The sequence below is a fragment of the Halteromyces radiatus genome (genome assembly GCF_025201355.1).
Source record: "Halteromyces radiatus strain CBS 162.75 chromosome Unknown BX664scaffold_4, whole genome shotgun sequence".
Lineage (NCBI taxonomy): Eukaryota > Fungi > Mucoromycota > Mucoromycetes > Mucorales > Cunninghamellaceae > Halteromyces > Halteromyces radiatus.
The window spans coordinates 1,396,524-1,419,820 of NW_026251690.1; the positions used below are offsets into that span (position 1 = coordinate 1,396,524).

A 23,297-nucleotide genomic window follows, 5' to 3' on the forward strand; every position below is an offset into this window, starting at 1 on the left:
GACATTTTCTAAACATATAATACAAAACGATAGAATAATAATAAAAGTCTTATTTTTGGGCAAGTTTTTTTTATTTTTTTTTTATTTTTACATAAAGGATGATCCTGTCTGATTTTTTAAAATCAATGTGCTTTTTGACAAAAGGGTGATTTCCTTTTTTGATCAGAGGCTTGATCCTTTTGACTCATTGAAGGACTGGCTTTTTGAGAAAAAAAAAATTCAAATCCCATTGAATTCAAGCATTTTTTTTTTCTTTCTTTCTTTTTTTTTTTTTTTCTACCCAACTGTCAACTTTTTTTCTTTCTTTCTTCTTTCTTCATTGAAGGAAAAAAAAACTCATTACCATGTTGGTACTCCCTGGAACCTCTGCTCTTTCTGAATTTAAGAGCCAAAGCTTGTTGAAGAACCTTCAAAAGACAAGCCCTTCTGTCACTTCTGTTTCTGGACTTCAAGTACATTTTGTCAACCCAAGAAATGAACAAGCTCTACAAGTAGTGTCAGACTCTTCTTCTGAAAAGCATGTGATTCTCAAGAGCTTACTTCATTATGGCTCCAATCCTATTGCTGCCGACCAAGCAAAGACCATTGAAACCTTCTTGGACACCAATATTCAACCTGAACAAGGCATTGTTGTTCTCATTGTTCCTCGCGCTGGTACAATCTCTCCTTGGTCTTCCAAAGCTACCAACATTGCTCATCTTTGTAACCTACATGACCAAGTCGAACGTATTGAACGTGGTGTTGCTTATTTCATTCAAGGTGTTTCTGAATTAGCTGATATCAATGTGAATCTTTTACACGATAGAATGACACAATTGGTCCTTACTACTGTTCCTCAAGCCGACTCCATCTTTCAACATGGTAAACCTGCTCCTTTGACCGTGGTTGATTTACTTAGTGGTTCCGGTAATGCTGATATTGCCCGTGAAAAACTCGTACAAGCAAATGCTGAACTTGGTTTGGCTTTGGCTACGGATGAAATCGATTATTTGATCTCTGCTTTTGTTGGTCAAGAAGATGATGCTGCCCTTCGTCGTAATCCTACTGATGTTGAACTCTTCATGTTTGCTCAAGTCAACTCGGAACATTGTCGACACAAGATTTTTGGTGCTGATTGGACTATTGATGGTGAACTCAAGCCTCATTCTCTTTTTGGTATGATTAAGAACACTCACAAACTTAATCCCAAGTATACTTTGTCTGCTTATTCTGATAATGCTGCTGTATTGGAAGGTTTTAAAGCTACTCGATTTGCTCCTTCCTCTAAAGTTGGAAATACTTATGAACATTTTGAAGAAGACGTTCATTACATTGCCAAGGTAAAAAAAAAAATATTTTTTTTGAAAGCATATCATTTATCAGTGTTATTTTTTTTTATTATTATTGTCTAGGTGGAAACTCATAATCATCCTACTGCTGTCTCTCCCTTCCCTGGTGCATCTACTGGTTCAGGTGGTGAAATTCGTGATGAAGGTGCTGTTGGACTTGGATCAAAACCAAAGGCTGGTTTGGTAGGTTTCACTGTGTCAAATTTATTGATTCCTGATAATATACAACCTTGGGAAACTGATTTTGGAAAACCTGGTCATGTTGCATCTGCTTTTGATATTATGATGGAAGCTCCTTTGGGTGGTGCTGCTTTCAACAACGAATTTGGTAGACCTGCTCTTACTGGTTATTTCCGTACTTTTGCTGAACAAGTACCTGTGGATGAAAATACTTCTGAAGTCCGTGGTTATCATAAACCTATCATGATTGCTGGTGGTGTCGGTAGTATTCGTCCATCTCACGTATTAAAACACTCCATCAACCCTGGTGCTTATTTGATTGTCTTGGGTGGTCCTAGTATGTTGATTGGTCTTGGTGGTGGTGCTGCTAGTTCCATGGCTTCTGGTCAAAGCAGTGCAGATCTTGATTTCGCCTCTGTACAACGTGAAAATCCTGAAATGGAACGTCGTGCTCAACAAGTGATTGATTTTTGTAATGCGCTTGGTGATGATACTCCTATCGAATCTATTCATGATGTTGGTGCTGGTGGTTTATCAAATGCTTTACCTGAAATTGTTCATGACAGTGATCTTGGTGCTGAAATCGAACTTCGTCAAATCCCTTGTGATGATTCAAGTATGTCTCCTATGGAAATCTGGTGTAATGAATCTCAAGAACGTTACGTACTTGCTGTGTCTCCCGAAAGATTGGCCATCTTTGAAGAATTCTGTGCTCGTGAACGTTGTCCCTATGCTATTGTTGGTAAAGCCACTGCTGAAAAACGATTAGTTGTGAAGGATTCTTTGTTAGGTAATGTACCCATTGATCTTCCCATGCCTGTCTTATTTGGTAAACCTCCCAAGATGTCTCGCAAGACAGAATCTCGTAAGCCTTTACGTCATGCCTTTGATGTGTCTTTGAAATCTTATCTTCCTAATGCTTCGGTGATGGATGCTCTTCAAGATGCTGCTTCTCGTGTCATGCAATTACCCTCTGTGGCTTCTAAATCTTTCTTGGTAACCATTGGTGATCGATCCATTACTGCCTTGGTTGCTCGTGATCAATTTGTTGGTCCATGGCAAGTACCTGTAGCTGATGTAGCTGTTACTACTACTTCTTTAGGAAAGGATATCATTACTGGTGAAGCAATGGCGATGGGTGAACGTACTCCTTTGGCTTTATTATCTCAAGCTGCTTCTGCTCGTATGGCTGTAGGTGAATGTTTGCTCAACATGGCAGCTGCCAATATTCAAGATACTGGTCGAATTCGTATGTCTGCTAACTGGATGTGTGCTGCTGATCATGCTGGTGAAGGTGCTGGTCTTTATGAAGCTGTACAAGCCATTGGCCTTGATCTCTGTCCTGCTCTAGATATCGCCATCCCTGTTGGAAAGGATTCCATGTCAATGAAAATGAAATGGAACAACGATCAAGGTCAATCATCTGAAGTCACTGCACCATTATCTCTTATCATCACTGGATTTGCACCTGTCATCAACAATCACAAGACATTTACACCTCAATTACACAACAAACCCAACACTGTTCTAGTATATATTGATTTGGCGAATGGAAAACAACGATTGGGTGGATCTGCTTTGGCTCAAGTATACAAACAAATTGGCTCAGAAGCACCTGATGTGGAAGACGCTCTTTTACTCAAAAACTTTTTCAATGCTATGCAAGTTGTCAAGGAAGGTGATGTCAAGAAGAGCATCGTGTTGGCATATCACGATCGTTCCGATGGTGGTTTGTTTACGACAATTACAGAAATGTGTTTTGCTGGTCATGTAGGTGCGCAAGTGAATTTGGATGCTATTACCAAGGATGATGATGTAGTATCATGTTTGTACAATGAAGAACTCGGTGCTGTGGTACAAGTGGAAGAAGCTCGCTTTGATGAATTTGTGGCACTTGTTGGCAAGGCTGGCCTGCCCAAGGAAGTGATTCACAAGATTGGTGTGGTAACTCAACATGATGCAAATGACACTATTGCATTCCATCTCAAGGGTCAAAATGTCTTTAGTGCTGGTCGTGTAGATCTATTCCGTTTATGGTCCAAGACTTCTTACCTTATGCAATCTGCTCGTGATAATGCTGATTGTGCTCAACAAGAATACGATAATGTACTCGATGTCAATGATCCTGGTATGACTTTTGATTTGACTTTTGATCCTGCTCAAGATATTCTCAAGACAGTGGCATCTAAACAACACAAGCCCAAGGTGGCTATTTTACGTGATCAAGGTGTCAATGGACAAATCGAAATGGCATTCTCTTTCCATTTGGCTGGTTTTGAAGCGGTGGATGTGCATATGACGGATATTATTTCTGGTAAGGTGACTCTCAAGGATTTTGTTGGTATTGCAGCTTGTGGTGGATTTTCTTATGGTGATGTACTTGGTGCTGGTGCTGGTTGGGCTAGATCTATCTTACTTCATCCTCATGCTCGTGCCGAATTCTCTCATTTCTTCAACGAACGCGACAATACATTTGCCTTGGGTGTATGTAATGGTTGTCAATTCCTTAGTCAATTGGCTGAATTGATTCCTGGCGCTGATCACTGGCCTCGTTTCGAACGCAATCAAAGTGAACAATTTGAAGGTCGTACTACCATGATTGAAATCAAGTCGGATGCATCTAGTATTTTCTTTAGTGATATGGGTGGTTCCAAGTTCCCTATTGCCGTGGCCCATGGTGAAGGTCGTGCTCAATTCCAATCAGAACAATCTTATGTCCAATTTAACAACAATCATCTCACCACCGTACGCTATGTCGATAACTATGGTAATCCTACACAACGATACCCCTTCAATCCCAATGGTTCTCCTGATGGTATTGCTGGTATCCGCACTCCCAATGGTCGTGTCTTGGCCATGATGCCTCATCCTGAACGTGTCATTCTCAAGGAAAGCAACTCTTGGTATCCTGAAAATGAAACATGGGGTCAATCTGGTCCTTGGTTACGTATGTTCTGCAATGCTCGCAAATGGGTTGGTGACAACTATTAGATCATATACTTTATTTATTTATTTTTCATCATCCTTTTTTATTATTATTATTATTATTTTATATTATTTTGTTTTTTTGTACACATTATTTTTTTTTTTCATTATTACTTCAATAAAAACTTATTCATTGCTTTAGAAATCAATATATTGTTCATACTAGTCATCTATAAGAAGAATTACGAATTCAATTATGAATATCCAATTAAAAGAGTACTTTGGTGTAGTATTTCTTTTTTTTATTATTATTTATTCTTTAGTAATACCCTTATGTCTCAATTAATGTGTAAGTTTATTCATCCATCCCATTTTGCTCTTTTTTTTTTTTTTTTTTTTTTCCTATTATCAATAAAAAATCTTGTTACAATTAAAAGTCTTTGTTATATGTATATCCGTTTTACTAGTGTATATGTATCAAACGGAATGAACAAATATTGGGGATAAAGTTGAATCTTAGGAGATCATCCAATTTCAAAGGCGCAATTAACACCATTCAAATCATCATCATCATCATCATCATCATCATCATCACCTATATCAATCAATCATCGTCATCATCTATATCAATCATCACCTTCGCCTATATTAGTCAATCGTCATCATCATCTATATCAATCATCATCACTGCCTATATCAGCCATTCAATCATCACGTATATCAATATCATGGTATTTTATTTCAGTTAATCAACAACTAGAGTATCTTTTCTGAAATATATAGTACCGAAAATTCGTGAATAAACAAACATAAAAAAAAAAAAAAAAAAAAACTAATAGCAGTTTGTATCATAAGGGCAACAATGACTGTATCTGCCTTTTCCATCGGCACCAACATCACAAACTTGATCCATAGCCTGCCAAAACCAAAAAGTATCAGCTCCCATTGTCTTCTTGCAACAATATTCTGTCATATCGCCAGCCAAAGACCCCTGACATCTGCAATATTCACAATTGGCAACAGAAAGGATCATAAAAATCAATACGAGAAGGCTTTTAAAGAAAGTAGTTGTCATTCTTGAAAGGTCAGTTGCTTGTTATTATTATATTTTATAAAAAACGAAGATAGAATAAGTTATGATTTTGTTGTAAAAGACGATTCGATATTTATACTAATGCTTTGGTCAAAAAAGGAAATATTATGGAAGGAGAATACTAGTGGAAAAGTAGAAATGTATAGTAACAAAACTTGTGGAGATCTAAACTATAATGCTGAAGCTGAAAAAAAAAAGCGTAGATGAAAGAATATCCCCTTAAAAAATATGCATATACGTAAAAAAGAAGATTGTGTTCCATAGCACAACATTATGCAATACTAATATTCAACCGTCATTGAGTAACCTAAAAAGAGACATCTCCCTTCAAGTATTCGATTTCATACAGTAGTCGTAGTCTCTTTTTTTTTTAGCGCTCCCGTTTTACCATCTTTAAACATTAATTTCCCTATTTTTAAAGCATTGACCAACAGTTAAAGAAAAAAAAAAAAGAGAGAGAGAGATCGGCGTAAGATAAAACAAACCTAAAAAAAAAATAAAAAAAATAAAAAAAATAAAAAACGCATCTGAAAATAGAGTCAGTTCTGTTCGCAAATAACAAAGTAGTTGTAATAAAATAAAACGACTTTATTGAATAAAAGTATATACACTAACGACTACTAATCGACATATTCAAATTAATGGTGTCAATAGGAAGAGAAAGGAAAACAAAAAAATAAAAGGATGAAGAACCAACATAACACTTTGAAAAATATTTCTCCCCCCTAATTTAGTTATTGACAGAAATATTTTCCTGTGAAAAGAGCTTAAATGAATATCGATATGTTTACCATAATGAATCACACGTATCATTAAAATAAATCACAGAATAAGAAGGTATATTTTTGGTATAGGATGACAAAAAGTACTTCCAAACAAATATAGACACAAATTTTTTCACATGTGGATAAACTAATATTTTTACTAAAAGAATCTCGTTGACCGGCCATACTAAGCAGCTAAGTACACATAACATCACAGTTCAATAAACTGAAGTATATTATTATGAGAGATCTATAATAATAGAATCTAGTTTTTTTTTTTTTTTTTTTTTTTTTTTTTTTTTTTGTTGTTGAGCTATCTCTTGGCTGATTCACCAAAAAATTCGAATCATAGCGTCATTTTGCGTTATGCTTTAACATCACATGAACTGAACATTTCTTTTGTAATTCACTTAAGAATGATCATCATCCCATCAAATTTGAACCCAACATAGATGCAAATATTCTCTTTGGTTTGTCTTAATAGTAATTGATACCTTACCTCCCAATTTGTGGAGTAATTTAAAAAATAAGAATCAATCTCATCATCCCTCATCCAATAGTCATCATCATCTAATAAAGCTACCACCATTCGATTTCTCTCCAAAAAGTAATCTAATATCATCTAATATCATTTTATCACTTAAGCTTGGAAGCGAACTTTGTCTTTTCCTTTCTTATTCAAAGATCATCATCATTGCGCCGAATTTGAACAGAAAATATATATTACAATAAAATGTAAGACAACAATGTTATTTTTTTTTTTTAAAAAAAAAAAAAAAAAAGTCGGCTGATTTGAATGTTTATTGATGTATTGGTATGAATCATATAATATTCGATTATAATAACTAACTACATAAAAGGATACATTGGAAGATGGGGAAATAAAATAAAAATGAATAATACATAAAAAAAAAAAAAAAAAAATTGTTTAATGAGTCATCCATTTCATTATCCTCCTCTTCATTGCCACCTATACCATCAATGTCTTTTGGCATATATTTCAACGTTCCCCTGCTAAAGTCCATTTTCTTACTGGAATTTTTCCCTTTCTATCTTATCAAAAAGCGATGTAGTTTTCCCATTGCGTGTTGTTCACCTATAGAGATAAAACTTTTTTTTGTATTAGTCTTCATTCTTAAAGCAAGAAATATGACCACCATTCACTACTATTTTTCAACTTACAAATTATGGCAACTTGTGTAAGTTTTGATTATAGAAGAGATCTTGAAGAAGCACCATAAGGTTTATTTGAGAAATAAAGAATAAAACATGTGGATATATATACATACAATCATCGGGGTGGAGAAAGGCTATAAACAAAGTAGAAGAAGGGGAAAAGGAAGAAGGGGATATCACTGGAAGGTTGTTGTTGGTATTGTTTGATCTTGATCGTGATTGTTGCGTGGGATAGTTGACTCGGTGTATGATTTTTAGTAAACACAAAACAAAACAAAACAAAAACGAAGGTAGAAAGCTGAAGAATGGAATAATTCAAGTAGGCGCAGAGACAGTTTTCCAAGGTTGTCGATCCAATGGACAAGTCGTCACACCAGGAGTAGTGGCCAACCATTTTTCGATACAATGAAGGTGAAAGACGTGTTTACATTGACCCCAAACAACAGAGCAATCATCACCTGGAACATGACATTGTGGACAAGTAGCATTGAAAGAAGCCTGGCAAATTCCACATACGTCATCTTGATCGACATCCCAACTCCAATATGCAGCCATGGTCCATGATTTGATGTTGACTTTCATATTACAAAGATCAAAAAAAAAAAAAAAAAAAAAAAAAAAAAAAAAGGAAAAGAAAAGAAACATTGAACATCATTTGTTCAATCAAAAAAAAAAAAAAAAAATCGGGGCTTGAAACGCCATCATGTGTATGTGCAATGTCCCTTGATATTTTCATGTTGTCCTTCTTTTCTCTTTTTTCAATTTATTATTACTATTATTATTATTATTATTATTACTACATTTCCATGATATGAAAGGCAATTCAACTGCTACCATTCAAACGGTAATAAATATAGGCATGATTGATAAATGAATTAACAATTTAATTACATTGACAAAGTAGATAACTTCAAGTAAAGCAGTTGAACGCGAAATAGCAACAGCGATAAAACTCTTCCAGGGAAAGGAAACAGAATTCAATTGGGAAAAACGGGAACAGATGCTTCTATTGATCGATTCACTTTTACAACATGATTCTTTTCCAGATTGGCAGCCTATTATTGTACAAGGTGTTCGTGACTTGGTGTATGGACTTGCCGATGCTGTAAATACGACACAGTTCTTTTTTTTTTTTAACGTTACTCATGTTCTTCAACTTTTTTGTTTGTTCTTGAAATAGATACAAAGTTTGAGGACAAAGTATGCACTGGTGGCTTTTGATCTTATCACAACCATTGGTAATATTATTGGAACACAACTGGATACAACTACGTTTGAAACTCTTGTCAATAGTTTACTAAGATGTGGGAATTCTAGCAAACAAATCATTGCCAACAAGGCTAAAGATACTATGGTTTCTTTTCTATCGACAACTACTTATCACAATAGAACGATCAATCTCCTTTTCTCTGCCTTTGCTGACAAGAATCATCAAGCTCGCCATTTTATTGCTATCTATATGGAAACCTACCTACAAACACATACACCAAGAACACTTGTTAGATCTACCATGGAACGTCAAAATACACTAGCTACTATTGAACTCTTTTTGAAAACTGGATTATTGGATGCTACCCCTGCCGTACGACAAGTATGTCGTCGTACATTTTGGATTTATCACAATTATTGGCCTAGGAATGCGGATAGGTAATGAGGATATATATATATATATATGTTTTTTTTTTTTTTGATGATATTCATAATTTATCTAACCTTTTTATCTAGGCTATTACAAAGATTTGATACCGGTATCAAGAAACAAGTGGAACAACAAAAACCTACAAAAGTCGACACAGCCATCGATCGTAACCATGTCTCCAACGTAACTCCAGGTTCTCCTGAAGGCGTCAATCGATTACGTCAACGCAAATTATTATCAAGTCCGTTGAAACTGTCCCCTCGAAGTAATCGAACAAAAGTGAATATGGATAACAATGATAGCAACACTATAAAACGCCCTGCGTCGCCAAATTTTACAACTGATCATCCTACCCGACAACGAAAATTATCTAGATCGCTGACTGCATCACCGCAATGTGATAGAGTATCAGAATATTCACCAGCACTTGCATCTGCTTCATTACTACATATGCTTCGCAGCTCAAATGTTACTATCAACTGCAAAGGTTTAAATACACTCGCCAAATGCTTATCTGAAAGCTATCGACGACCTGCATTGAACAACAATTATGACGGAGTACTTCCTTCCACTGTACCTAGTCGTGTTGATCTGATACCTATCCTCCAAAGTTATCTCTCTTTTGATCGGATGTTAAGTGATGACACGTTTTGCGAACAACTGATGTCTTGGGATATTCTCTGTGGTATATATGCTCAAATTCTTTCTCTCCAACATTTTCTACCTACGGTGATATTAGCTGGTGAAAGACGACATCGAAATGGTTTGTCCAACAATACGTCTCCACTATCACAACGGTTATATACAACATGTGCTTCTGGATGCAGGCGGTTGAAACTCTACTTGAAATACAACGATCCGACATTAATGAAATCATTATTAGATATTCTTCTTATGGCGACTACCTTTGATGGCGCAGGTTTACGTGATCCGAATGCAAAGAAGGAACTCTTGAAAACGACTTTATCATTACATCATGATAGGAAGACTGAAGGACACAAAGCACAAGATGACTTGGTGTTTGGATTGGTGACATGGTTGGATGAACTTGTTTGTACTTTTGTTGGATTGAATGATGATGAACAAGAGGATCAACAATTGATGGACGAATGCAAGCAAGCATGGAAAACAGATACAGTATCGGATGTAGCGACCTCATGGCTTGATGATAATGACAATCTGACAAGTTGCTTGGAACTAATACTAGGTGTTGTTCATTCTTATCTTCCGTCAGCTGGATCCTCGGCCGTATTTACTACTTTGATGACATTGATAGGAAGATTACGATTAGCCAACATACGGGTGTTCGATGCAGTGATACGACAGGCTGATGATGATACAGTTCGGCTTTTGGATACGTGTTTGGGACGTCCTCGGTCGCTATATAATGATATAGACCAATCAAAGACCATTGGGCTACTCGATGAAAACATTTACGATCATAATGTACCTCCTCCTTCCTACAGTGATGTTATGGGCTTAGAGCGACAAGAGGAAAGTGATCTATTAGATAACGATCAAGATGATGTTCGTGACACCAGTTTGGGATCGATTCATTTGGAAGTCATGTCACCTGAACCATCTCTTACGACAACTCAGGTAAGTGAGCGATAAAAAAAAAAAAAAAAGAAAGAAAGAAATGGGACAAGTAGATAGGGGGGTGTAAGAAGATATATTAAAAAAAATAATGATTTCTATTTTGTATATAATGTAGGGACCTTCTGATATGGACAACAACGACGACGATATGGTGCCCCGAATCAAAAAAGAACCATCAAGAAATCTGGAACAATCGATATCATCGGCAGTTGTTATTACCACCATAGAAACAAATCATGCGACCAGTGACAAAGGCCTGATCCATCAAATGAACTCTTTATCGGAGACGACTGAACAATTTATGATGAGGACAAACAAGTCAATGGCAATTTATGAACAACTTGAATCACTGTGCAAAAAACATGACTGTAAGGATGAAAAAAACAAGGACATGTGGAGATCAACGTCACGGGTCCACCAAGATGGAAATTTGCTTGGGTTATTGGTTCATCAACTGACGGAAGAACTATTACAAGGTGACTTATCTGACAACCAACGGATCGGTAGTTTACGGCTTCTTGAACATACTTTGATTTATCAAGCAGAATTGGTATTACAGCACATGGATGATTATGGATTAGTGATGACAAAGGCATTCATATATACTAAACAGGACAATTTTGGCCAAGTAAGAATTAAAAAAACCAAATGAAATATCTGACGTTTTTTTTTTTTTATTATTCTAGATAGCATTACTAGTTGATCAAGTACAACACCTATTACTGAACATGTTGACGACCAAGACATGTGCATCTATCTTCACTCAACTTTTGAAACAAGACAAAGGCTTATCATCATGCAAAGGTGATGAACGTGTTCATCCTCTATCAAATCTATTCAACATGATCAATAAAGTGGCATCTAGAATAATGACATTGGATATGGTGGAAAACTTATTTGTACAAAATGAATGTGTAGAAATTTTTATAAAGGTAAATTATATATATAAAAAAAAAAATGAGACCACAACGAATGATTTGATTGGCTGACATTTTTTTTTATATATATAATGGGGTTACAAAAGGGAATCAATCATTCTTTATTATGTGTTCGACAATCTTGTGTCAATGCATTGGTGTCACTTTCCTTTTGTTTGGGTAATCAAGAAGATATCAAAAACTATCTACCAGGGTTACGGAAAGATCAATGTGACTTGTTAGATCATTATATACAAATGGCGAAAAAGTAGTTATTATGCCCCCCTTTTTTTTCAAAATAAAAGAGATCAACAGCGATAACGGGTAAATCTTGTTTATTTATTTGGATTTTTTATGTATGATAAGTATTTTTCTCTTTGTCTTCTATGGAAGTTATTTTTTTTTTCACATGCCGTAATCAAAAAGCATTTTCTGACAAGGACTTCACACGTGCGAATGTAGCATTTTGGGGGGAGTTGAAAACATTTGATAAGCAAAAAAAAAAAAAAAAAGAAAGAAAAAAGAAAAAAAGATCCATTCTCTTCGTGTCTCAGGGTCACTTTCCAAAAAAAAAAAAAAAAAAAAAAATGTTATCGATGAAACTTTCCATTAGAACGAATGCTCATGGAAAAAGAACCCATGATTTTTCTTTCTTTTTTTTTTTTGAAAAAAAAAAACTATGATTAAAAAATAAATAGATAAATAGATAGAATAGGTTTTTATCATAGACTATCTTGGATGACCTGATGAAGTAAAAGTTGCCTTTTAGGATCATCGGATGTCAACTATCCTTTTGATAAAATGAAGAAGCATGTTTACTTATTTGAACCCGAATTTCCCACACATAGATACATTATCTTTTTTTTTTCCCCACATTTTTTACAGATATGGTTTTTCACACACCCAAGCATTTCAAACAAAGAAAATTTTTATTGTAAAAAATCATGTCTAATCTGTTCCATTCGTTTCCTAGTTCTATCAAAACAAATTTTCATCGTATCCACATCTAGACTGGTAGCCCCATTCTTGTAAACATGTAGTAAATCACCATCAGTATCCATCACCACCGTCACTCTATCTTTGGATAAACCTTCTTCAGTATCATTGGGATCCGATAATAATGCGTCAGATGAAGGGAATAAACAATAGGAAGCCGATACTGGATATCGTTGAATCATGTCGAAAGGATGCACTTTTTCGTTAGAATCAGCTTCTGCTGTCATGGTATCTGTCGCTATTTCAGTTTTTGGTAAGGTCACTAAAATAAGAATAAAGGATAAGTTTTTCTTGTTTTTTCCTTGTTTCATTATTTTACCTTGTCGAAGAGCTGTTACCAAAGCCAAGAGACTTGCATCCAATATATTCCCATCATAATTCAAACATACCATGTCTGCATAAAGAACCCATACTGCCTTACCAACTTCAATACATAAATTTGTCAAAGGGAGGATATGTGAACTAATAGAGAGAGAGAGAAAAAAAAATCAATCCAAATGATCATTCCCTCTCTTTATTAACTTACTTTGAGAATAATTGATGAATGATTTCAGATACAACTTGAGCTTGTTCAGAAGGAGCACCAGGACGAAATTTGGCAGAACATAAAGGAGATAGTTCCACATTAGGTACTAGAAAAAAAAAGAAAGGTTTGAATAAAGTCATGATAGATTCTTTATATATATATATATATATATACCTAAGAAGCCTTGATCGGGAAGATCGAGATTAGGTTCACACACTTCAGCTTTGATTCCGCATACCACGGTAGTACCACCTAAACGTACCATACTACTGGCATTCGCGGTAGAGATCACATTGGAAGTAACCAAAGTATCTCTAAATCTATCCAATAATCGTCCATCAGGTCTTACTTGTTGATCAATAAATCGACGCATATATTCATGAGGTTGAATTCTACTAAAGATATCCGAATGTTTCAAAGTGTCCATGATGATTATTATGTAAGAAAGGGAAAAAAAAATAAAGATAAAAATAATAAACAGAGGGAATCAAAGAAAAAAAAAAAAAAAAAAGGCTGAGAGAAAATGGCTGAGGTTTAAAAAAGAGTGGCAAAAAAATGAAAAAAGGGTGACATTTTCCCAATCTTGTTAAAATGAGAGAGAAACTTGAAATTTTTTTGGGGGATCATCCAAAAAAAGATTATATATAGAAAAAGAAGTTTATTATATATTCTCATATGAGGGTTTTTATCATGAATGACAACGGGAGGAATCATCTTATCAGAAAATGGTGTAATTCTATCTTTAAAAGGTAAAAACAATCCTAGTATGTGTATCTTCTCCCCCAAAAAAAAAGGAGGTTTTCCTTTTTCTTCCTTTCCTCCTCCCCCCCCTTAACTTATCTGATATACTTTTTGAATCCCCGTACATTGGTTTGTTATATGTATTATATATAAACCCCACCTTTTTCAAAAAAAAAAAAAAATTATTTCTTTTTCTTTTCTTTTTCTTTTCTTTTTTTTTTATTTTATTTTATATTATTTATTATTGATTTTTTTTTATATCAAAAACCAATGGAATATCAAGCAGCCACACAATTATTATGTTTATCAAATGGTGATAAGAGTCAAGCGCCAAGACCTTATAAATGTCCAATGTGTACAAAATCATTTTATAGATTGGAACATCAAACTCGTCATATACGAACACATACAGGAGAAAAACCTCATAAATGTACATTTCATGGATGTGAAAAAAGATTCTCACGATCGGATGAATTGACACGACATGTACGTATTCATACTTCACCTACCAAACGACGTAAACATAAAAAACAAGTAGATCCTCCTTCACCTGTCTTATCTGAATCGGATGTGGATTATTTATTGACACCTGATAATTCACCCATTTTAACCCCACGTCAATTGAATAAGAAATTAATACCATTAGAATGTCAATGGGATCGTATTCATTATACAACACCACCTGCAAAAGATGAATCCTTATTGGCTCTCCTGGATCGACCTCCTCAAGCACGTACGTTACCTCCCATTCATTCTCCAACTTCTACTTCTCGTCTCTTGTTGCATATTTAGTTCTCCTTTTTTTTTCCCCACTTTTTTTTTTTTTTTTTTTTTTTACTCCTTCCTTCTAGTATATCTCCCTTTCATCATTACATTTTATCATATATCATCTTCATCTTCATGACAATTATATATATATATATATCTTCATTATTTTTTTTTCTTTTTCTTGTATATGTATATAATAAAAACATCGGAACTTTTTTTTTTATCTTTCTTTTTGGGTGCATAATTGTCTTTTGGGTTCGTGGGAACAGGGAAAAACTCTAACTACCCATTTTCTTTCTTTTTTTTTTTTTTTCATGGTCAGACTCTGATTTTTTTCTTTTTTCATCTCATCTTTTTTTTTTTCTGTCATTCTCTCTCTCTCTCTTTTTTTTTTTTTTTTTCTTTGTCCTCCAACCCTTTCCACTCTTTTTTTTTTTTTTTGTATTACTATGAAGATTGCTCTCGTTCAACTTCACATTGATCATAAAAACAAATCCAATAACTGGACTCGTGTAGAAGACTATATGGTCAAAGCAGCTAAACAAAAAGTGGACCTTATTGTGTTTCCCGAGTAAGTAAAAAAAAAAAAAAAAAAAAAAAAAGTTATCTTTTTCTTTCTTACAAACTCTCTATATATTTTATTTTATATGATAGATTTTTTCTTGGTGGACCTGGAAGAAGTTCGTCTTTAAAAAACGCTACTGAACGTCTCGGAGCTCTTGCACGGAAATATCAAATGGATCTGGTACCTGGTACGATTGTGGAACATGATGAAGAACAAAATGTATATCGTAATACCGCTTATTATATTGATTATACCGGTCGTGTCTTACTCAAATATGATAAGGTACATTTATGGCAACATGAACGAAGTTATTTGACTCAAGGTAAAAATTATATATATATATAATGAAAATAAACTTAACTTTTTTTTTATTTTATTTTATTTTATTTTAAATGATTTAGGTGAATTTGAATTCAATACTGTCAAGAATAGGTTTGGTGTCACCATCGGGTTGTGTGCTTGTTGGGATCTTAGTGTACCTGAAGTTTTCCGAGAATTAGCTATGAATGGTGATGCTCAATTAATCATTATACCCGGTAATATAAGAATAATAATAATAGTTAAGAAATGATTCATCCTAATATATATATATATATATATATATATGCAGCCTATTGGACTCTTAGTGAAGTGGATGATACGAAATGTGATCTTGAAAGTGAATACAAGTTATTACAAGGATTATTGACGGCTCGAGCGTTTGAAAATCTCACCTGTGTAGCCTTTTGTAATGCAGCACGACGCCTTCCTCATGGCAACAACGAAGAATTGTTGCGAAAACAAGAACGTCGATTTGGTATTGTATCCGGAGCAAGTCAGATTGTGGTTCCATTCAAAGGTACAGTGGCTTGCATTGATAGTGATCAAGAAGATATGTTGATTCATGATTTACCTGTCGTACCCATTGTCCATGATGCTGATAAGGAATTCAAAATTCGTTCCGAATGGCATAAACATCGTATCTTTCCTGGTCGTGGCTTTTCTTCTTCATCATCGTATCTCGATGCCAAATTATAATATAGATTGTCATTCTTATAAATAAAAAAAAAAAGGTTTACTTTTTAACTTTTATACATCAGCATTATTCTCGTACAACATTATCTCAATGTAATTATTCCCAAAAAAAAAAGGCTCATGCGTAGGTGCATCTTATCATTGGAAGTTACCATCTAAACATCACAAGTTATCCATTGTTCTCAGAACAAATTCAAAACAATAAATATCCTATTTAAGTAATAAAAGGAGTTGGCAATATGGATTAAGAATGTTCGTAATAAAAAAAAAAAAGTATAAAAAGCAACGTGATCATGAAAGGGTCAAAAAAAAAGATCAACTTTTTTTTGGGGGGGGACGTGTTGTTTATTTCAAATGAAAACTGTGGGGATAAAAGGGAGTCTAAAGGTAGCACATGTTTTTTCCGGATATGGTTTGAATAAGTTTATTATAGGTGTATTCAATAGTAATCATCAAATGATGAATATAATAATAAGGTCATCTATGAGTACTATTCTAAAGTGATGGTAAAAAAAAAAAGGATCAATAGAGTATAATAAAATGGTATATAATATATATATATATATGTAAAATCAATATTGTGTAGAAGGAGCCAATAAGACCAGACCATTCCAAATACGAGTAGTTCCATGGAAAGCCTGTTGATAATATCGATCCCTGAGATGATTGCCTTTACCAAGAGGATCATCGTCCATAGCCTGCCGTCGCATACGAATCAAAGCTTCTTGATGTCGAGTCAATGTTGTTGCAAGATGACCAGTCAGCATTTGTTGGGTATCATGATCTTGCTTGAGTTGAATCAAATCCTCCATTAATGACTCACATACCAACTGTGTTTCTTCCTTTTCCAAAGTACGTACAAGTGAGAGAGCAATATCATAACCAGACTTTCCTGTTTCGTTGGTCGTCACATCCGTCACAATATGAATATCTTGATCAACCACATCCACCCAATCATCATCTACTATTTTAGTACCATGACAAGAAGTTTGTGAGACACTTTTTTCCAATTGTTCAATACAGTAAGTTAGCCAATCCACTTGAGGTGTGATGATTTCGATACGTTCATCCATGTATTGTGGTGTCAGTGCAATATCTCCCGTATCCGGTTGTTCTTTTTGTTGTTCTTGAACCACTAATTCACGTTCTTTCAATAATTCTTCTTGTTCTTGTACAAGACGATCACGCTACAAATAACAAACCAAGTCAGTTGATTTTTCTTTATTTTTTTTTTTTTTTTTACCTTTTCATAAAGTTCCTTGATTTTATCCACTGGTAATTGACTCTTGGTATAAGCAGTAATGGCTCTATATCATTGCATAGAGAAAGAGAGAGAAGATGAGTTCATTCATTGTTCTTTGGTACCTATTATTATTATTATTATTTTACCGAAGGATGAGACGTTTGCGCTCTATCACCCTTTGTTGTAAAGAAACAAACTTCGCATTGGTGTCCTTTCTAACAGATCGTTTTCCAAAAGATCGATGATGTACATTAGAAGTTGGAGGTGTAGGAAGAAGACAAGGACCACCTATTTTGAGACCTGTTGTTTGTTGAGATGAATTTCCGGCTTTCTTAACTAAGGTCATGTGCTTGACTTGCATTTGGAGAGTCTGATGATCATCACTAAGTTTCTTGTTCAATGCTCGCGCTTGTCCAAGATCCCGTTCTAGTTTTTTCTTTGTTTGACTGATTTGTTTTTCCAATCGTTTACTCTTTTCCACTTCACGTTCATGTTGTTGGCATTTTTCTCGATATCGATTCAATTCTTGTTTCATTCGTTTCATGGCCTTTTTCTTTTCATGCTTAGCGTCTTCTAAAGAAGTTTTGAGGTTTCGAATGGCATTCTCCTGTTGAGTACGAGTGGTTGCTGAACTATTGACAAGTTGAGTATGTTTGCGTCGTAATGTTTGTAGTTCTGTCAATTGCTTGCGTTGTTTTTGTTCATGTTGTTGATTGAGTTCATTGATTTTTTGTTTGTGTTGAGCTTGTGCTTGTGTCTTTTTTTGTTTTTCTTCTGCCAGTTTTCGTTCTAATAGTTGCAGAGAATCTCGTTTCTGTTGCTCAGCTTGATCCAATTGTTGTAAAAGTTGTTGTTTCCCGTTCACACATTTTTCGAAGCGTTGAATCAATTGTCGGCATAATGAAGCTGGTGTGATCATAGGAGGCTGACATGATTTTGCTGATACAGGCTAATAAAAAGAAAAAGAAAAAAAAAAGGTGTCAGTCATTTCTTGAATAGCCTATCCCTCAAGATTTCTTTTTTTTTTTTTTTTTGTGTATTTTACCTTTGCGGAAAATACATCTTCGCTTACTTCTTCAGTAGGAGAGTCTAAATCAAGGGAATCAAGTGACGCCTACATTTATAAAGAGTAATCATAAGTATATATACATATCAAATCTTCAGGTTATAAATTCTTACCAGCGTTGCTTGAATAAATTGAGTATCCTGTCGGATGCTTGCCTTGATTTGCTTGGCATTATTACGAAGTGTCGAAGATGAATCAGACTTTGGGCTTGCTTTTGATGTGGAGGGTCCAATACTAGTTCTATGTCTACCTTTTGCAGATCGTCTCAGACTACCAATACGATAACTATGTCGCTTTTTTTTCACATCCTTGACTTGATCATGTTGATGATGATGTTGTTGCTGTTGTTGTTTCAATTGTTGTCCATCTTCTTCTTCTGCTGGAGGCGTTGGAGGTGAATTATCACGTTGAACAGTTAAAGAAAGATGTTGTCGTTGTTGTTGTTGTAATTGTAATTGTAGTTGTTCAATGGTAAGTGTATATTCGTTCATCATTTGTTGTAAAATATCATCGATCTCTCCACCTTGTTCTTGTTGTTGTAATTTGGTTTGGATAAGATCCCTTTCACATTTCACATGAGCTAATTCTGATGCCATCACTTGACTAGAATGTTCAAGTTGTTGTACTGTCAATTTGAGTCCATCCATTTCATCATTTACTGCTCGTAAAAAGTCATCATTCCCTTGTAACTGTCCACGAAGTTTGTTGATAATGGCTTTGAGACGTTGTTCTGTTTCAGGATTTCCTACACCACCACTATTTGTTGATTCTTGATTAATGGTAACCCGATTTCGAATGTTTCTAGCACGATTAGCGTATTTGAGGGTATTGAGAGTTTCAGTATGATTGAGATCTGCAGGAGATACACATGCTAACATCAAAGTTTGACTATTTCCACCAAGAGAATCTTGTAATAAGCGAGTCAACTTGGAGTCACGGTATGGAATATGAGACACCTTTCTTGATTCATCACCTAGAGCTGAGATAACGTTGCCAAGAGCCAATAAACCAGAATTAATAGAAATACCTTCTTTTGCCCTGTCACCTACTGCATTCGTTCGTTTCAACTAATATAGACATATGCAAAAATATATGTATACATATGAAAAAAAAAGTCAATTTAATGTCATTTTTACTTGTTTTCTTTATGCACCCCTCCTTTTTTTTTTTTCTATAATTACCCTTTCAGAGCCTGCCAAATCAACAAAATGAAACTTGGATATCAAAGTTCGCCCTGTCAAAGGAGAAGAATTGGACAAAGAAGAAGCAGTAGAATTGGTACTTGAAGTAGGACTAAGAATAGCAGCAGTAGTGGTAGACGCAGGGGAAATATGAGAACCACTAATGGAAGGAGATTTGCCACCAGTAGTAGGAAGAGGATCCAAAACAGGTAATTGATCATCATTATCATGTTCCCGAGGATCGACGTCGAAAAGAGTTTGTTTGAGAATGACGGAAAAAATGGCATGAGATCTAGATGAAGTATGATTCATATCAGTTGAAGCGGTTGTTCGTGCAATGGAACCTTTTTTGAGATAACTAAATAGGGAAGTGAATATGAAACAAAAGGAGTAAGAAGGAGGTAAGAAGATGAGAATAATAAAATAAAAAGCACGATTTTTTTTTTTTATTTCGTTTTAATTTACTTACTCGAATAACTCCTTGGAATTGAATACTTTTTCTTCACGTACACCAGACCAATGAATGTTCCCATGATGATCTTCTCGAATAGACAAGTTTGGCATTTCCTTTTTACTTGGAGAAAGTAAATCCACAATATCTTCATTATATAATTCCAAAAAAGACACAGATACTTCAAATTGATTATTTTCTACCGTTTGTTTTCGTTCCAATTGTTCAAAGAGAGTCTTGATAAATAAAGGTACAATTCCTTCATGCACAGGATTCATAGCTGAGTCTAATCCAATTCCCATACTAAACGTTTTCCCTGATCCAGTTTGACTACATAAATAGTAATAATAATAATAAAAAGTCAAAATAACATTGATAGGTAAAAATGAAATTAAAATAAGATATATCTTACCCATAAGCCAGGATAGTAGAATTATAACTAAATAATAAATAATACATATTTTGAATTAGTAACAACTCCTATTACTGTTTTATTATTATTATTATTATTATTATTATTACTATTATTATTATTATTATTATTATCATTATTATTATTATTTACCCTTCCATATATTTGTTAACCAGAGGAATAACACAAGTATCAAATACTTCTTGTTGACTTGTTAGAGGTGGATAAGTATAGTCAAAAGTAAAAGAACGGTCGTTGCCAACATTAATTTGAGGTGCATTGGGAACAAAAGTAATATTGTTTTTACAATGATGTTGTTGTTCTGATTCTGTCAAAGGTCGTACTCTTACTGCCACTCTATCAATAAAATAAAGAATGAGCATTGAAATAAACAATAAATAATAAAAAAAAGAGTATCTTTTACCGAACAGAAGATGTTGAAGTAGCCATCTATATAAGTATGTATATATAAAAAGAGTGGAATGGTATTTGTTTTTAATAAAGAATGGAAGGTATATATATATATAAAGAAAGAAGAAGGAAAGGAATGACTGAAAGAAAGAAAGAAAGAAAATAAGAAAGAAAGAAAGAGAAAAAAAACCGAACACATATCTATATATATATGTAAGGCATAACCTATTTTTTCATTTTGACACTATCGGAGTTGATTCCCTTACGCCCTTTTCACCACCCCTTATTCAGGTTTTTCGCGTGTAGTGATAAATTGAAAGCAAACAAGTTAACTTTTTTGTGTTGATCATCATCATTAACTTATGTTCAATGGAAAAAGTTTGTTGTTGTCACACAAGCAATGGAATAACATCGATCGGAATCTTTTTTTAAACTCTTTAAAATCGGAAGATAAAAAAAAGTCATATTGTCACTTACTTACTCTATTCTATGCAAAAAACAAACACAATAAAAAAAAAAGGATGTCATCATAGGCGCAGTAACCAAAAATAAAATGCTCCCTTATCTTCCTTTCTAGTCACTTTCAACCTTGATGTCTCATTTTGGAAATTTTTCTATTCTATATAATCATCTTTGTTATTTTTTTCTTCTTCTTCTTTTTTCTGTTTTTCTTTTTTATTCTATCTAATTTCAAAGAAAAAAATAAGATAAAGAAGGGTCTCTTCTTTTTTTATTTTATATATCCTTTTCTATATAAAATATATGTATGTATGATTATATTTATATACATACATATATATTAAAAAAAAAAAAGAAGAATAACCATGAATCGTCCCTCACCTAAAAAGAGACACTCATTCGATTTGACATTGCTTGAAATTTTTCGTAATCATCAATCAGGCACGCCATTTAGAAATAGTAATAAGAATAATAGCGACGGTAGTACCATCAGGACTATTGGTTCCGCACCATCGACAAGTATGGTAACAACACAAGCAGGTAAATCGATCATGATTACCAATAGATCATCCTTTCGATCAAATGCCAAATCGACCTTCGATCAGACATATGACGATGATGATGATAATAATAATCAATATGATTTTACTTTGTTTCTTCCTCATCATTCATTATCACCATACCCAACCACTTCTTCATCATCAGGACCTACTTTCCTTTTATTCCCAGATCTTTCCTCATTTTCCCAATAATCATTATGTATACATCATTCTTTGATTTCATTTATTTCAATTAAAAAAAAAAGGGGAGTTCTATCTAAACTAATCATTCATCTATTCTAATTATACATATAAAAAATAAAATAAAATAAAAGAAGACAAAGGAGGGGGATCTAAAAAGGATGAAATTCTATTAAAAGTATGGTATATATCAATGCACAAAAGGACGACGACGTAAAAAGACGTGGACATGTGGTAATTTCTTGACAGATTGAATTTCAGGCGGATTGACAAAGTACACCCATTCCCATTTAGTTTGATCATAATTGTTTTGTAAGACATGTTCCACGTAATCAGGTTTCAATGGTACCTGAGACCATACTAAAATATGATCAATTCCCTTTTCTACAGAATAAGGAAAATCATTGGGTAAAATGATGACAGATGGTGATTCAGATGATTCAGAGGATGATGGTGGAAATTTGAGTTTAGTCGTTAGTAAATAGTTTTCTATCGTTCCATATTTTGCTAAAATATCTTTCATCCATTTATTGTAAACTGTTTGTACACTTGAATGTCGATGTATTTTTTTGATCTGATTGGTGCCTACAATAATATAGCCAGGATAAGCCAAAATATCATATATATTGGCAATTTCTATTTTTTTTTTTTTAGATGATACCTACTAACATAATAACACACTTGTTCCCAAGTGAAAATATCATCGTCTTTCCATGTAGAATTAGATAGAATATGAGAATCAATATGTGGAGACATATATTAATAAGAAGGAAGAGGGGTAAAGAAAGAACGAAAGAAAGAAAGAAAGAAAAGAGAAGAAAAGAAAAAACCAAAAAACAGGGTTTTTCTATCATTCTACACAGGGGACAGGGAACTCCGATGATTTGGTAATCAATGGACCATTCGCTCCTCATCTTCAATCTTACAGGTTCAAAAATTTTCTCTTTCAGAACATCAAGACGAAACATCTTCGTTTTAGTTCTCTTTCCTTTTTTAGAGATCATGATTCTAATCAGCATTATCATTTGGTTACCATAATAATTGTTGTCGTTTTGTTTACCTTGTTCCATATGCATCTATAAACTAATGATTAAACATTGATC

At 34.1% G+C, this 23,297-nt stretch overlaps 9 protein-coding genes across 9 annotated transcripts; 4 read left to right on the forward strand and 5 right to left on the reverse strand.

Moving 5' to 3' along the window:
• The first annotated feature begins 268 nt into the window (after nucleotides 1-268).
• On the forward strand, nucleotides 269-4,596 carry BX664DRAFT_332421 (phosphoribosylformylglycinamidine synthase). Its single transcript, XM_051545324.1, has 2 exons — nucleotides 269-1,319; nucleotides 1,392-4,596. Exons 1-2 carry the CDS (start codon nucleotides 345-347, stop codon nucleotides 4,497-4,499), a joined length of 4,083 nt encoding a protein of 1,360 aa, XP_051400048.1. The 5' UTR covers nucleotides 269-344; the 3' UTR covers nucleotides 4,500-4,596.
• A 653-nt stretch (nucleotides 4,597-5,249) lies between these two features.
• Nucleotides 5,250-5,532, reverse strand: BX664DRAFT_332422 (uncharacterized protein). The gene has a single exon (XM_051545325.1). The coding sequence runs from the start codon at nucleotides 5,506-5,508 to the stop codon at nucleotides 5,266-5,268; it is 243 nt and encodes an 80-aa protein (XP_051400049.1). The 5' UTR covers nucleotides 5,509-5,532; the 3' UTR covers nucleotides 5,250-5,265.
• Nucleotides 5,533-7,781: 2,249 nt separating this feature from the next.
• BX664DRAFT_263932 (anaphase-promoting complex subunit Apc11) lies at nucleotides 7,782-8,048 on the reverse strand (the record flags this gene model as incomplete). Its single annotated transcript, XM_051540793.1, has 1 exon — nucleotides 7,782-8,048. One exon carries the CDS (start codon nucleotides 8,046-8,048, stop codon nucleotides 7,782-7,784), a length of 267 nt encoding a protein of 88 aa, XP_051400050.1.
• Nucleotides 8,049-8,208: 160 nt separating this feature from the next.
• BX664DRAFT_332427 (clasp N terminal-domain-containing protein) lies at nucleotides 8,209-11,957 on the forward strand. Its single transcript, XM_051545326.1, has 7 exons — nucleotides 8,209-8,310; nucleotides 8,371-8,571; nucleotides 8,647-9,113; nucleotides 9,192-10,704; nucleotides 10,820-11,332; nucleotides 11,391-11,636; nucleotides 11,729-11,957. Exons 1-7 carry the CDS (start codon nucleotides 8,278-8,280, stop codon nucleotides 11,891-11,893), a joined length of 3,138 nt encoding a protein of 1,045 aa, XP_051400051.1. The 5' UTR covers nucleotides 8,209-8,277; the 3' UTR covers nucleotides 11,894-11,957.
• Nucleotides 11,958-12,326: 369 nt separating this feature from the next.
• On the reverse strand, nucleotides 12,327-13,650 carry BX664DRAFT_332430 (Opa-interacting protein OIP2). Its single transcript, XM_051545327.1, has 4 exons — nucleotides 13,318-13,650; nucleotides 13,144-13,249; nucleotides 12,937-13,079; nucleotides 12,327-12,879 (listed from the first exon to the last, which is right to left on the reverse strand). Exons 1-4 carry the CDS (start codon nucleotides 13,568-13,570, stop codon nucleotides 12,551-12,553), a joined length of 831 nt encoding a protein of 276 aa, XP_051400052.1. The 5' UTR covers nucleotides 13,571-13,650; the 3' UTR covers nucleotides 12,327-12,550.
• Nucleotides 13,651-14,096: 446 nt separating this feature from the next.
• Nucleotides 14,097-14,697, forward strand: BX664DRAFT_332431 (uncharacterized protein). The gene has a single exon (XM_051545328.1). The coding sequence runs from the start codon at nucleotides 14,155-14,157 to the stop codon at nucleotides 14,674-14,676; it is 522 nt and encodes a 173-aa protein (XP_051400053.1). The 5' UTR covers nucleotides 14,097-14,154; the 3' UTR covers nucleotides 14,677-14,697.
• A 343-nt stretch (nucleotides 14,698-15,040) lies between these two features.
• On the forward strand, nucleotides 15,041-16,458 carry BX664DRAFT_332432 (carbon-nitrogen hydrolase). The gene is made up of 4 exons (XM_051545329.1): nucleotides 15,041-15,223; nucleotides 15,307-15,539; nucleotides 15,619-15,753; nucleotides 15,828-16,458. The coding sequence occupies exons 1-4, from the start codon at nucleotides 15,102-15,104 to the stop codon at nucleotides 16,232-16,234; spliced, it is 897 nt and encodes a 298-aa protein (XP_051400054.1). The 5' UTR covers nucleotides 15,041-15,101; the 3' UTR covers nucleotides 16,235-16,458.
• A 61-nt stretch (nucleotides 16,459-16,519) lies between these two features.
• On the reverse strand, nucleotides 16,520-21,138 carry BX664DRAFT_332435 (uncharacterized protein). The gene is made up of 10 exons (XM_051545330.1): nucleotides 21,009-21,138; nucleotides 20,738-20,941; nucleotides 20,585-20,611; nucleotides 20,191-20,502; nucleotides 19,722-20,079; nucleotides 18,654-19,607; nucleotides 18,520-18,588; nucleotides 17,621-18,423; nucleotides 17,475-17,538; nucleotides 16,520-17,418 (listed from the first exon to the last, which is right to left on the reverse strand). The coding sequence occupies exons 1-10, from the start codon at nucleotides 21,032-21,034 to the stop codon at nucleotides 16,804-16,806; spliced, it is 3,432 nt and encodes a 1,143-aa protein (XP_051400055.1). The 5' UTR covers nucleotides 21,035-21,138; the 3' UTR covers nucleotides 16,520-16,803.
• A 1,167-nt stretch (nucleotides 21,139-22,305) lies between these two features.
• BX664DRAFT_296778 (uncharacterized protein) lies at nucleotides 22,306-22,950 on the reverse strand (the record flags this gene model as incomplete). The annotated part of the gene is made up of 2 exons (XM_051542221.1): nucleotides 22,306-22,701; nucleotides 22,860-22,950. 2 exons carry the CDS (start codon nucleotides 22,948-22,950, stop codon nucleotides 22,385-22,387), a joined length of 408 nt encoding a protein of 135 aa, XP_051400056.1. The 3' UTR covers nucleotides 22,306-22,384.
• Nucleotides 22,951-23,297: the final 347 nt, after the last annotated feature.

What these genes read in the sequence shown, in the direction of transcription:
- BX664DRAFT_332421 (XM_051545324.1), top strand. Translation starts at nt 345, where the DNA reads ATGTTGGTACTCCCTGGAACCTCTGCTCTTTCTGAATTTAAGAGCCAA. An exon ending in ACGTTCATTACATTGCCAAG is followed by an intron (nt 1,320 to 1,391) that starts GTAAAAAAAAAA and finishes ATTATTGTCTAG; the next exon opens with GTGGAAACTCATAATCATCC.
- BX664DRAFT_332422 (XM_051545325.1), bottom strand. Translation starts at nt 5,508, where the DNA reads ATGACAACTACTTTCTTTAAAAGCCTTCTCGTATTGATTTTTATGATC.
- BX664DRAFT_332427 (XM_051545326.1), top strand. Translation starts at nt 8,278, where the DNA reads ATGAAAGGCAATTCAACTGCTACCATTCAAACG. An exon ending in CAACTGCTACCATTCAAACG is followed by an intron (nt 8,311 to 8,370) that starts GTAATAAATATA and finishes TTGACAAAGTAG; the next exon opens with ATAACTTCAAGTAAAGCAGT. An exon ending in GTGTAGAAATTTTTATAAAG is followed by an intron (nt 11,637 to 11,728) that starts GTAAATTATATA and finishes GGGTTACAAAAG; the next exon opens with GGAATCAATCATTCTTTATT.
- BX664DRAFT_332430 (XM_051545327.1), bottom strand. Translation starts at nt 13,570, where the DNA reads ATGGACACTTTGAAACATTCGGATATCTTTAGTAGAATTCAACCTCAT. An exon ending in TCCCGATCAAGGCTTCTTAG is followed by an intron (nt 13,250 to 13,317) that starts GTATATATATAT and finishes TTTTTTTTCTAG; the next exon opens with TACCTAATGTGGAACTATCT. An exon ending in GGTAACAGCTCTTCGACAAG is followed by an intron (nt 12,880 to 12,936) that starts GTAAAATAATGA and finishes TTCTTATTTTAG; the next exon opens with TGACCTTACCAAAAACTGAA.
- BX664DRAFT_332431 (XM_051545328.1), top strand. Translation starts at nt 14,155, where the DNA reads ATGGAATATCAAGCAGCCACACAATTATTATGTTTATCAAATGGTGAT.
- BX664DRAFT_332432 (XM_051545329.1), top strand. Translation starts at nt 15,102, where the DNA reads ATGAAGATTGCTCTCGTTCAACTTCACATTGATCATAAAAACAAATCC. An exon ending in GACCTTATTGTGTTTCCCGA is followed by an intron (nt 15,224 to 15,306) that starts GTAAGTAAAAAA and finishes TTTATATGATAG; the next exon opens with ATTTTTTCTTGGTGGACCTG. An exon ending in ACGAAGTTATTTGACTCAAG is followed by an intron (nt 15,540 to 15,618) that starts GTAAAAATTATA and finishes TAAATGATTTAG; the next exon opens with GTGAATTTGAATTCAATACT.
- BX664DRAFT_332435 (XM_051545330.1), bottom strand. Translation starts at nt 21,034, where the DNA reads ATGGCTACTTCAACATCTTCTGTTCG. An exon ending in AATTTATTCAAGCAACGCTG is followed by an intron (nt 18,589 to 18,653) that starts GTAAGAATTTAT and finishes TTATAAATGTAG; the next exon opens with GCGTCACTTGATTCCCTTGA. An exon ending in TCAAGGAACTTTATGAAAAG is followed by an intron (nt 17,419 to 17,474) that starts GTAAAAAAAAAA and finishes TGTTATTTGTAG; the next exon opens with CGTGATCGTCTTGTACAAGA.